This window comes from Rhineura floridana, chromosome 3 (assembly GCF_030035675.1).
Source record: "Rhineura floridana isolate rRhiFlo1 chromosome 3, rRhiFlo1.hap2, whole genome shotgun sequence".
NCBI lineage: Eukaryota > Metazoa > Chordata > Lepidosauria > Squamata > Rhineuridae > Rhineura > Rhineura floridana.
In genome coordinates, this window is record NC_084482.1 from 211,109,292 (window position 1) to 211,122,575 (window position 13,284).

At 46.9% G+C, this 13,284-nt stretch overlaps 1 protein-coding gene across 1 annotated transcript in view; it reads right to left on the minus strand.

Moving 5' to 3' along the window:
• Positions 1–13,284, minus strand: part of LOC133381405 (zinc finger protein 91-like) — an 80,306-nt gene that overhangs the window by 63,015 nt on the left and 4,007 nt on the right. The window contains exons 3-9 of the mRNA XM_061620491.1: positions 10,302–10,339; positions 9,025–9,448; positions 8,694–8,775; positions 8,377–8,459; positions 8,058–8,184; positions 4,942–6,160; positions 4,167–4,689 (exon numbers count right to left, since the gene is read on the minus strand). Of these exons, the coding sequence (XP_061476475.1) occupies positions 4,167–4,689; positions 4,942–6,160; positions 8,058–8,184; positions 8,377–8,459; positions 8,694–8,775; positions 9,025–9,448; positions 10,302–10,339 (2,496 nt within the window). The remainder of the gene's footprint in view (positions 1–4,166; positions 4,690–4,941; positions 6,161–8,057; positions 8,185–8,376; positions 8,460–8,693; positions 8,776–9,024; positions 9,449–10,301; positions 10,340–13,284) is intronic.

The window sequence follows — 13,284 nt, forward strand, 5'->3', positions numbered from 1 at the left end:
AGTTTTTCTGAGTGTCAGCAAGAAATACACACACAGCATGAGGTCACCTCATACCCAGACCCCTCCTTTTCATGTTCATTTGTAAGAGGGAAAGTGTACTTAAGAGCAATTTGGGACACCCAAAGCGGTAATCAAATCCAACGTAACTATGCTCTCAAGGAACACTGGGCAGGACTGCAGGCCACAGACTGGGAAGGAAGTCTGTGTCTCGGTGCAAACCTTGAGGCAAACAGATTCCTTCCTGCTTTTGGGCCAGAGCTCCTTCACATCACTATAGCTGTATTCCGCTGTCCACTCCTGGGCCTAGGACAGGTAATATCTGCTATCTGACATTCCTTATAGCAATGGAAATGGCCTGCATTCAAGTGGATCCTGACTTATGGTGACCCTATGACTAGGGAATTCATGCTAAGTGGTATTCAGAGGGAGCTTACCATTGCTTCGCTCTGAGGCTAGTCCTCCCCAGCTGGCTAGGGCCATGAGCTTACTCAACTCATGTGATGTGCACAGTACCCAACATGCAATTTCTGGGCTGTATGCAGCATCACATACATAGGCACCTCTGTGTGAGCTCTGCACCGAGACAGCAGTGCAGGCGGGGGCCGGAAATTCCTGGGTATTTACGAGGGCGGGAAAGTCCTTAGCTGGCAGCATGGTCGTAAATCTGCCAGGCTAACAAGGATGAAGCATGATAAGGGCAAGGCCCTTTCCAAGTTTATGTGCCAAGCGAGAAGTCCAGAAGCGAGGTCAGTAGAGGTCCGGGTTCAATTGCCAAGGGGTCAGTCCAAGATAAGGTTCAGGGAATCTGGAAACACACGAAGCCACGCCTGACGTTGTAGTCAGCAACAAGCTGCCGCCAAGGTGTGTCTTTTAAGGAGCAGGTTTGTCAGCAGGTGTGAGCCCTCAGAGTTTTGGCCTTAAGTGGACAGGCCTGCCCCTCCTTTGCCTGACCTTCTGTTGTCTACGTTCTGCAGGTGAGGGGGGAGTATCCTGTTCACTGTCTGCGTCTGGCTGAAGGGCTTCAGCTGTGTCTGGGGTGCTCTGCAGCTGAGGGGGAGAAGGAGCTGGGTTCTCAGGAGTTTCCTCCATTTCTCCTTCTGGGTCTGCTGCTTCTGGGTCTGCTGCTGTTACTCCCGAGTCATCCTCATCTGATGAGTCCTCCGACAGGGCCATGACACTCTGGTGGGACCACTCTCACCCTCTCTGGATTGGAGTGTTGGGTTAGCGGCTGAGACAACAAGGTCAGGCTCAGGGTCAAAGAGGCCTTCAGAGCACCACTTGCCAGGACCTGCCTTGCCTGGCACTTCTTTCTCACGCCACAACTCCTGGGGCTCTGGGCGCTCCAAGGGTTTCCTTCTGCTGCTCCTGCCCCGCTTATTATCCAGCAGCAAGAGGAGGAATCGCTTGGAGGGTCTGGCAACCCCCAGGAGCAGATGCAGAGTGAAGACTAAGCAGACAACAGGTTCAAGCGTTTCCTACTGCTGCTGCTGCTGCCCCCCTCACTCCAGAGTTGCAAGGCAGGCCAGTCACTTGCAGGAGGAGCTCAGAAGGGCTCTTACCCCGAGATGAGTCCCGCTTCACTCTCACTCTCTCTGGCGTGGTGGGCTGGCAGCTGAGATGGCAGCTGTTGGGGACAACAGTGTTGCGGCAATGTCAGAAGTTCAAGATCCCTTCACAATAGTCACACTATGCCTCCTTCACAGATTATACAGCCTATCCACACTGCAGTTATTCTGGATCTATGCCACTTTAATGGCAGACCTTTCCCCAAAGCTTCATGGGAAGTGTAGTTCTGGGATCCCAAAAGGAGTTTTCTCAGCACCTCACCAAATTAGTCGCCAGAATTCTTTGGGGAAAGCTATAGGGAAGCTGTAAGGAAATGGTTTGGTAGCAAAGCCACAGCAGTGAAGTGACAGGGCCAGGGCCTGTCAAGGAGGCAATTGTCAGGCCACAGCAAAGCTCAGCAACAGCCTGAGGAGTCCTAGGGCTGCCTGGGGGCCACTTCTGCTGCAGACAGGTGATGCAAAGGGCCAGATGGAGGGGATGGCACTGAAGATGATGCAGCCACACTGTGGATATGGGAAGGCTCTCTCTCTCCTGTACAAGGGAGACTGGATTCAGTCTTAGACCCCCTTTCTGTTCACGTGTGATCCTTCAGGACCGGAAGTGGGTGCATACAACAGAAAGCAAGTCCTGCTGACCACACTGGGGGAACATGTTTGCATAGACTGGACTGGAATAAAAGGAAATATATAAAATAAAAGCAGTACCTGCCTTTTCTACCCCCTCCTTACAGAAGCTGCCCGCCTGTCGCCATTCACCTCTCCCAAGTTACCACTTGCCTGGGTCCATCTGGAGCGAGGCAGCGGTACTTCCCGCCAGTTTCCCCTCCCACCCAGTTCACCCTGGAAAAAGGAACGACAGGGAGCTCCAGCAGTGAAGCCCTCACGGCTGGTCTTCAAACCGTACAGCACTTCTTATTAATGTATTATTGTCGTGCTGGAGGGCACTCCTTTCCCTCATTAACATGCTGGTTGGAGTTTAGGAAGAGTGAGGAGCAAAGAAGCCGAAATCACTTTAGGGGTGTGTGTGTGTGTGTGTGTATAAGTATATTCTCCTCCCCCACCATGCATGCAATTTAACCTCTACCAGCATCCATCCTGCTCAGAGAGCAGCCGCTGTTGGTGCTATAGGCAGTCACAAGCAGTTCTGTGTAGGTGGCAATGGCGGCAGGAAAAAGGGCTTTTGAAAGTGATGCAGACGGCTGCTGAGACAGAGGGACCCGGCTGGGATGCAGCTCCCCAAAACCCTGCACAACCCATGACAACTACAGCACTGCTTCGGGTGGGTTGAGAGGCTTTATTTCTCTGCTTAAAGTATCAGCTTGCTGGCTGTGGGTGAGTGGGGCGGTGGCGGCAGCAGTCTGCCCCCCTCCCAAGAACCAGCCTGGTCTCCCTTCTCTCTCTCTGGGGTGACTTTACTCATTAGCTAGAAACCTGGAAGGAAAGGGACTTTCAGCAGAAGGCTAGCTCATTTCCCAGGTCTACATCTTTTTTTTCTAGACCACATAAAAACATTTTTTTAAAGTGAAAGCAAGGTAGAAACAGACCCTTTCGTCCTACCTGTTGGGAGGCCCAGGAGCTTAGGTCTCCAAAATATCTTTCCCCTCCACATTAGTGGGTTGTGCTTGATGGGATGTATTCAAACCTGAGTGTTGTTGTCTCCCCTTGATTAGTACTTCTTCCCTGACTACCATAAGGTCTAGAAACTTGAGGACCACTGTACGCATGAATTAATTTTTTTTAAAGTACAAGTTTTAACAATATACCAGATTTGCACAAAAGGGTAGTAAACAATAATATGTGGGTTGCACCCAACTTTTAGCTCAGAGTAGATCCAATAAAATTATTGGACATGACAAACTTGGGCCCCTTAATATTAATGGTTCACAGCTATTTCTGGTTCCACCACAACTGAAGAGAAGGCAAACAGCAGCAGCAACCAGGCAGGAGTGAATTCAGTTAGTTTTTTTATTTCAGGATAGTCACAGCACTGGGAAAATCCAAATTCACTCAACAAACAAAGGGTATGGGTTCTGGGTATGGGCAGTGTGTGAAAAGAGGAAAGGGGCCAGGATCATGCAGAGGAAGGCCAGGATCTCTTCTCAAACATCCCAGTATGCAGGGGCATTGGGGGACGCTACTGAAGGTCTCCACAGTCCTCCAAAACACCCACAAGCAACAGGTTGGCAACCCCCATTCTACACTCATAACATGGTTTCCCCTTTCTGAATTCTTTCATGACAATAGACTTGTGCTACTTCCGAAGCTATTTACACATTCCAAGCAGTTCTGTGGTTTCTCCGAAGTGTGAATTCTTTGATGCAAAGTCAGAGAGGAATTTCTACAGAAGTACTTGTCACATTCCAGGAATTTATATGGGTTCTCCCCAGTGCTAATTCTTCTACGCAAAGTGAGACAGGAATGTCTACTGAAGCCCTTTCCACATTCTGAGCATTTATATGGCTTCTCCCCGGTGAGAATTCTTTGATGGGAAGTGAGAGATTCCTTCCAGATGAAGCTCTTTTTACATCCCAGGCATTTCTATGGTTTCTCCCCACTGTGAATTCTTTGATGGGAATTCAGATATTTCTTCTGACGGAAGGCCTTTCCACATTCCAGGCATTTATATTGCTCCTCCCCAGTGTGAATTCTTTGATGGGAAGTGAGATTGCTCTTGCACCTGAAGATTTTTCCACATTCGAAGCATTTATATGGTTTCTCCCCAGTGTGAATTCTTTGATGGGAAGTGAGTCGTCGTTTCCACCTGAAGCTCTTTCCACATTCCAGGCATTGATATGGTTTCTCCCCAGTGTGAATTCTTTCATGGGAAGTGAGAGATACCTTCCAGCTGAAGCTCTTTGCACATTCTAAGCACTTATATGGTTTTGTCCCGGTGTGAATTCTTTGATGGGAAGTGAGTCTGCCTTTCCTGCTGAAGCTCTTTCCACATTCCAGGCATTCATATGGTTTCTCCCCAGTGTGAATTGTTTGATGGTCAGTGAGTTTGTCTTTCCTGCTGAAGCTCTTCCCACATTCCAGGCATATATATGGTTTCTCCCCAGTGTGAATTCTTCTGTGGTAAGTGAGACAAGAATTTTCACTGAAGCTCTTTCCACATTCTAAGCATGTATATGGTTTCTCCCCAGTGTGAATTCTTTGATGGGAAGTGAGTTGGTGTTTCCTGTTGAAGCTCTTTTCACATTCCAGGCACTGATATGGTTTCTCCCCAGTGTGAATTGTTTGATGGGAAGTGAATTTGTCTTTCCGGCTGAAGCTCTTTCCACATTCCAGGCATTGATATGGTGTCTCCCCAGTGTGAATTCTTTGATGGGAAGTGAGTCGGTGTTTCCAGCTGAAGTTCTTTCCACACTCCAGGCATTTATATGGTTTCTCCCCAGTGTGAATTCTTCTGTGGTAAGTGAGACAGGAATTTTCACTGAAGCTCTTTCCACATTCTAAGCATTCATATGGTTTCTCCCCAGTGTGAATTCTTTGATGGGAAGTGAGTTTGTTCTTCCTGCTGAAGCTCTTTCCACATTCCAGGCATTTATAAGGTTTTTCCCCAGTGTGAATTGTTTGATGCAAAGTGAGAGAGGAATTTTTACTGAAGCTCTTTCCACATTCTAGGCATTTATATGGTTTCTCCCCCCCAGTGTGAATTGTTTGATGCAAAGTGAGAGAGGAATTTTTACTGAAGCTCTTTCCACACTCCAAGCATTTATATGGTTTTTCCCCAGTGTGAATTCTTTGATGGGCAGTGAGAGGTTCCTTCCAGCTGAAGCTCTTTGCACATTCTAAGCACTTATATGGTTTCTTCCCAGTGTGAATTCTTTGATGGGCAGTGAGTTTGTCTTTCCTGCTAAAGCTCTTTCCACACTCCAGGCATCTATATGGTTTTTCCCCAGTGTGCATTCTTTGATGGACAGTGAGATAGTTTTTCCTGCGGAAACTCTTTCCACATTCCCGGCATTTAAATGGTTTTTCCCCCCCAGTGTGAATTGTTTGATGCAAAGTGAGAGAGGAATTTCTATTGAAGCTCTTTCCACTCTCCAGGCATTGATATGGTGTCTCCCCAGTGTGAATTCTTTGATGGGAAGTGAGAGATTCCTTCCAGCTGAAGCTCTTTGCACATTCTAAGCACTTATATGGTTTCTTCCCAGTGTGAATTCTTTGATGGGCAGTGAGTTTGTCTTTCCTGCTAAAGCTCTTTTCACACTCCAGGCATTTATATGGTTTTTCCCCAGTGTGAATTCTTTCATGGGCAGTGAGATTGTTTTTCCTGCTGAGGCTCTTTCCACATTCCAAGCATTTATATACTTTCTCTGCTTTGTGGTTTTTGCAGTCAGCTTTGCATTTTCTTTTAGAATTGAGAATTTTCCAGTAAGCAAAATATTGACTTCTTTTGTTTCTTTCATCTTTCTTTTCTGGCACTGCAGTTATATGGTAGTCACTGGTTTGAAAAGCAGAAGATTTAGTCCTCCTCTTCTCTTCTGCTTCAGTTTTCATTCTCTGCTCTTTGCTCTTTTCAGGTCTGTCTCTTAACCACACCACTTTCCCACATACTTCTCTCTTGTTCTTGGCTTCTGACTCGTCACCGTCTGCAATGAAGAGAGAAAGTGATAAGAGCGTGAGAGAAGAAATGGACCCTCAAATCATTGAACAATCCCAGTAAGCAGATGTGATAAAGGAAGATGTGAAAGGATTTCGGTGGGAGAGTGATCTTAACCCAGGTTGAATAGTCTCTGTGATTTAGCATTCATTGACAATTGGAGGGCCATAGATTGCTGGATTTGGACAGTGGAGATCTGGGTTCAGATCCCAGTCAGAGCTGAATCTCATTGGGTGATCTTGGGCCAATCACCCTCTTTCAGCCTAGCCTACAACGTTGTACAGGCAAATAGAGCCATCAGAGGTATTCTCTTCTGAAGTCTTTGGAGCAAAGAAATGAGAAGATAAAAAGGGGAGGCCTCATGGCAGAGCAAGTCATTGTTATGCAGAAGGTTGCAAGGTTAGTCCACAGCTTCAGCAGGTAAAGGACCACAGAAGGAGCCCTCAGGTGTGCTAGGCATTGGAGGAATGCTGCCACTCAGAGCAGACAATCCTGGACTAGTTGGACTATGACTACGGCAGGGCTGTTGAGTCAGGCTTCTGCGACTCTAAGATGGCTCTTATCTCCGTTTGTATTTATTGTGATACTTAAAATTTCCTTGTTCTGATTGATATATTGTTGTTTTAATTATATTGTGATTAACCTCTTGCATTGATGTCTAACCATGTTTTTACTCCTTGTGAAGTTTTGACAGTGGAAAGTGGAATTATACATGGTTTAAAGGCCGCTCTGGGCTCCTACTGGAAGGGCGGGATATAAATCTCATAAATAAATAAATTTAGGCAAATCCTACTAAGCTGGAAGAAGAGGGCTTGAAATGCTAAAATTCTAAGAATTGTGGGGAAATCACACATATGTAGACAAACGGCAGGAGGTGTGGCTCTGTCCTGGTCAACTCCCTTTTCCTACAATGGTTCCTCCTCCCCCCCCCCCCCCCAAAAAAAAGACAGGCTGCAAATCCTGTGCTAGTAGGAAAAAGGGAACTTGAAATGTTGAAATATAGCAAATGTGCAGATGTAGGGTTGGATTCTCTTACCGGCTGAGTCCCTTTCCTTATAACAAGGGTAGGCAATGTGGTGCACTCCACTGATTGTTGAACTCCCATTCCCACCAGCCCAAGTCAGCACGGACAATGGTCACCATTGATAGGAGTGAGAGTCCAGCAATCTCTGGAGGGCGCCTTGTTGGCTAGCCCAGTCCTATAATGGCTCTATAACAGTAACCCTCCTCCTCCAAGATACTGCTATGCACTGTCAGAGATCTCTTCAGGTCTAGGGAAGCTTTGCACTTGTCTTCCCAAAGGCCAGAATGCCACATTTTGTGCCTTGTGGGTATATTAGAAATCAAAATGCAGCTCAGCTATGCTGTGTTAGCACATGAGACAACATTTTAGCGAGAAATTCCGGAACATTGCATTTAAAGAAATATTTTAGGGGCAGGGGGACAGAGAAAAATGAAAAGTGGGTTCTGAGAGAGCATCTGTGAACTCCTGTGCAGATATTTGCAGGATGGTGAAAGCCCCAAATATTTGTAGGAATTTGAGACTAATAAAAATCTGCCTCTTTTTTGAGAAAGATTGTTGTTTGGCCCAATGATAAAATGCCCTCCATCTCTAATTCCTGTTGACTCTTTGGCCAACCAGAAAATGACCGAGAGGCTTGTTCCACCTCCCTAACAACTGCGAAAATTCTCAAATGATCTGGGCAGCTTAAACCGCTTGGGCCATTGTCTAGAAGATACAGTAGACAGCTGCCCATTAAATGTTTACCGCAAAGGGGTAAGAATCCCAGATGAATTAAGTGGCAGTACATCAGAACATCTGGGCTCATCACATGAAGAAATACTGAGTTTCAAAAGGGATATTAGGATCCAACAGGGGGCCTTACAAAGACAGGACAGAGTCCCACAAATCTCCTCCATGACTTCCTTATGCAAAGATCTCTGGTCAGGATCCAGCAGAACCCACTCCTCTTCCGTGAAACACACAGCCACATCCTCCAAGGACACGGGACTCTGAAAGGCAAGAAAATATTTCCTCCTCGTAGAAAACGTGATCTACTACCTACATGCAAAAGTTAGTTCAGGTGAGATTCCTGGTCAGTATTATCAGGAGAGAAGAACGTTGAGGGCAGCTTCGCGAAAAGCGAAGAGAAATTCATTCAGACCCAGGGAGATGAACAGGCTGTCCCTGTCTCTCCCCCCTACCTGATTTGGTGAGACAGCAGCAGCTTCTCCTCTGCCACAAAGAGGAGATGGTTTAGCAGGTCTTGCCAACATCATTCCATCACCTATGAGAAACAAAATGGGCCCAGAAACCATTATTATATGCCTATGTTAGACCTTAAGCAATTATGTCTAACTGCACAAGGACCTTTTCAGTTGAATGAGTTTCAGATGTTTATTCACAGTTTATACTTCCATTGGGTGATAAAACATCTCTGCCATTTTGAGCTCTTCGCCACAAATCGAAGTGTTGCTTCCCACATATCTTGACATGATAAACCTTGACACGATATCCTTACCGAGCGGCCTCTGCCTGGTATCCAATGGAGTCATCTCTGTCTCAGGGAAATCAGTTGTGTTTTCTGCACAGAGACCCTTTTCCTGAAACGGCAGAAGAACTCAAGTCATATTACGGGGAGCAGGATTAGAAAAGGACTTTCAGAGGCAAAACCCAGAGGGGTATTGGATATCAGAGGTAGCCAAGGTGGTGCCCTCCAGAGGTGGCTGGACGTCATCAGCCTGCATCAGCCCCAGCCAATGGGATGAATCATCAGTGATGATGGGAGTTTTACTTCAACAACATCTGGAGGGCACCATGTTGGCTGTCCCTGGTCTTGATGAAACTGTCACCTGCTGCTCTTCCTGCTTCTCGTCCTCTGCCCAGCTCAGGAGGAGACCTTCACACACGGCCACTGCCTGGGAACTGGTCTCGGCCCCACATTCCATCACCCAGCTCTCCATCTCTGGGGGCAGGACAGCTAGGAACTGCTCCAGGATCACCAGGTCCAGGATCTGGTTCTTTGAGTGTCGCTCTGGCTTCAGCCACTCACGGCAAAAAAGGTGGAGTCGGCTGCAAGCCTCTCGGGGCCCCTCAGCCTCCTGGTAGCAGAACTGCTGGAAGTTCTGGTGCTGCACATCTGAGCTGAGGGGGTTCTCCCCCAAGATCATCCACATGTTTCCTTCTGAGAATTCTTCCCCATGGGTCTCAGTCTTGATGACATCAGGGCCTCTTCGTATTTCAGGGGCAACTGAGTTTTGCTGTTCCATCTTTGATCTGTGGGTAAAAAGATGCAGTCTCTGTCCTGCTGATCTCTCTCTGGCCCCCCCCCATGCACGCGCCGACAAGTCTTCTGTTATGTCTTTTTTGGAATTGTTTTCTGGGTTCTGAGGATATGAACAGAAGGAGCAAATCTATTTATTGTCTGAGCCAAACGTTATATCTAGGCAATGGCTGGCGGAGCAGGGAAGGTGCTGGCTAAGCATCCTTGAATATGGGGATCATTCTTCCTACCATATAACCTTTGATATAAGCCCAGTATGGGCCCCATGTCTTCCTCTGAAGATGGGTGTCTGGATGGTTGACAGATCTCTGACAGCAGCTCGAAGGGAGCTATAATCCTGATTACCCCCCATGCCTATTTAAGAGCAAACAAGCAAAAGGAGAGACCTTTTTAGGGGAAGGGCCGTAGCTCAGTGGTAGAGCAGCTGCTTTCCTTGCAGAAGGTCCCAGTTTCAATCGCCAGTATCTCCAGGTAGGGCTGGAAAAGACTCCTTGCCTGTAATCCTGGAGAGACGCTGCCAGTCAGTGAGGACAATACTGAGCTAGATGCATCAATGGTCTGACTCAGCATAAGGCACCTTCCAATATTCCCTAACTTATCTTTGTGACCTTTTCAGGGCTCTGTTGGAAAATGCTGCCCGGGGCTCCTTTTGGGAGGAAGAGCGGGACATCAATTTAATAAATAAATAAATACTTTTTTAAAAATTGGGAATGAAACACCTTTATACTTGGATGATAATTTTGGTTATCCTTTGATTTGAACTGCCCCCTTTCAGAATTAAGAGTTACCAATGTTGCTGTTGTTTTTTAATTAAACTGGAACGCCACAATTCCTGGAGTTGATTACCTGGTTGTGGAAAGGAGGTTGAAGGATCTTAGGGCATTCTGTTGAGGAACAAAGAATCCACAATTTTGAGATTGTCATCACAAATTAGTGAAGGACTAACTTTGCCTTCATCCCAGCTAGGACGAGGGACAGGGCTACTGACACAGATGGTGGCTGTGCTGCCCTGCAGGTGGTTGGATTGCTCTCTTCAGCTATTTACCCTTTTCTATAACAGGTTTTTCCACTTTTATTCCAGGTCTCCCGAGTTTGATTCCTTTGATTAAAATATTGCTACTTTTTTAGTAGCACTTTCTGTTCACTTTTTCAAGATCTCTTTGTTTCTAATTCACAGTTAAAAGATCCCTTCTGCATCCCAGGAGTTGCCACTCTGAATGGACCCATGTGTGCCAGCCAGGAGAAGTGATAACACCAGTCAGTGTGTGAATAATGAGGGCATTCCTAGATCTACTTTCAATCCTCCCTCAGTTCAAACTGGTGTCCTGGCTTTGGGGGGGCGCAGTAAGAGGCACTGATTTGGACGTGTCAGCTGAACAGGCCTCCTATGCAGCCCTCCCCCAGGGGCCCTGGGAAAACCCTCCAACCAAGTGTGCAAAGGGGAAAGAGGCTCATCAGATTTTATAGGGAGGCACAGATGCCATGCTTGGGGAAAATAGCAGCTGCTTTCTCACACATGAAAAGCTAGGAAAGGGAGTTTGGACAGAGGTGCTTTTGCTCTGGGGACACAGCCCCCAAATTCCTTTCCTTTCTAGGAATCATGTCATTTAACCCGCTTAGGTCTGGCATACTGCTTCTGTATATAGAAGCTCCACTTCCCACCCAAAAGTACTCCCGTCACACACACCATGCATTTGCTGTATGACCCCTGCCCTCAATATTTGTCTCAATGTACTAAGGCCTTCTCTGTCTCTTTTTCTTTCCTTTGTCCATATATTATTATGCAGACTCGTGGGCCAGGGGAAAAAACACCACCTCTCCCTCCAACTGCAGTCTACCACCATTATTTGCACGTCTCACTATCTAGGTTTGGCTTTTAAGAGGAAGGGGAAAAGCTCTGCTCCCTGGTGGTGGGTGTTGTGATGGGGGACCATTTTAAGATTGGAGTTTGCTAACATGCACTTATTGTGTAGTAGCATCTGCAGAGAGTAACATCAGGGTGTCCTACTGGAAGGTCGGGATATTAAATGAATGAATAATACCACCTGAAAAACAGGTAAAAATGGCGGCTGTTTCACGCCACAGGAAGTCCTCACGGGGTCAGAGGGAGGCAGATGACCTGGTTTAGACTAAAATGGAGGTCACATCTCCGTGTCCCTGCGCAGTGCCATGGAAAAAGAAAGGGAAAATGAGCTATGGAGGGGGCAAGATTCCCCGAAAGGGGAGAGGCATCAAGGGGTCCCAGCAGTGCCGAGAAGTGAGGAAAGTGGAACCCTGGGGGGGAGGGAAGTTGAGGGAGCTCCCCAGCCCCACCCCAAGAGAAAGACTGAAAGGGAAAGGACCCCCCCTTTTAAAAAATTCTAAAAAGCTACTGCAGAAAAGAGAAAACAAAGAGAAAACAGAAAGGGTAATTGCCTCACATGGTCTAGGAAAGTGGGAGTAAGGATTGAGACATCCGCCTGGGACCAGGACAGGAAATGAACTGGGCTCTGCAAGATAGCAACGCCTAACTACTTCCTCAAAGTTGCAAGTTTCACTGCATTTCCTGTCCTTGGACACCAGGTGGCAGACTAATGTCGACATGATAGGCTGGCATCCAGGGAAAATGCTGAAATTTAAAGAAATGTGGGGAAATGCTGCGGGTGGGGTGGTATGTGCGCACATAAGTAGACAAATGGCAGGAGGGGTAGCTCTGTACTGGCCCAGTCCCTTCTCCTACAAGGGTTCCTCCTCCCAACTCCAAAAAAAAAAAAAAAAACTAGTAGGAAAAAAGGGAACTGGAAATGTTGCAATACAGGAAATGTGCACATGTAGAGAGGGATTTTCTTACTGGCTGAGTTCCTTTCCTTCAAACAAGGGTAGCCAACGTGGTGCACTCCAGAGATGGTTGGACTCCCATTCCCACCAGCCCGAGTCAGCATGGACAATGATCACCATTGATAGGAGTGAGAGTCCAGCAATCTCTGGAGGGCATCATGTTGGCTACCCCAGTCCTAGAATGGTCCTGTAACAGTAACATTCCCCCTCCCGCAAAATAGTGCTATGCACTGTGAGCACTCTGCTCCTGGTCCAGGGAAAAAGGATAAGCTAAGATGCCAAATGTTGCACCTTGTGGGTATATCAGAAATCAAAATGGAGCTCACCTCTGCTGTGCTAGCACATGAGGCCACATTTCAGTGAGAAATTCCAGAGAATTGCAGTTAAAGAAATATTTTAGGGGTGGGGGACAGCGCAAAAAGTGGGTTCTGAGAGAGCATCTTTGAACTCCTGATCAGATGTTTGCAAGAAGGTGAAAGCCTCACATATTTGTGGGAATCTGAGACCAGTAAAAGCCAGCCTCTTTTTTGAGATGGATTGCTGTTTCGCGCAATCAAAAATTCCCCCCATCTCTAATTTCTGTTGACCCTTTGGCCAACCAGAAAATGACCGAGAGGCTTGTTTCACCTCCATAACAAATGTAAAGCTTCTCAAATGATCTGGACAGCTTAAAACACTTGGGCCATTGTCTAGAAAATACAATAAATAGCTGCCCATTAAATGTTTACTGTGGAGTGGTAAGAATCCCAGATGAAGTAGGTGGGCTACATCCTCCAAGGACCCTGGACCCTGAAAGGCAAGAAAATATTTCCTCCTCAGAGAAACCATGAAGATGATCTAAAATTAAAAAGGTAGCAGAGCAGCTTTTAAACTGACTGAGGGGGGAAACCCGACAGGAGCTGAGAAAGGTCCGGTTCGGAATAAACCTCCCCCCTGGGATAAAAACCAAAGAAATGATGAAATTTTAAAAGGGGTAGGCCTAGAAGTAGGCATTGTGAGAGCAGGGGCACAG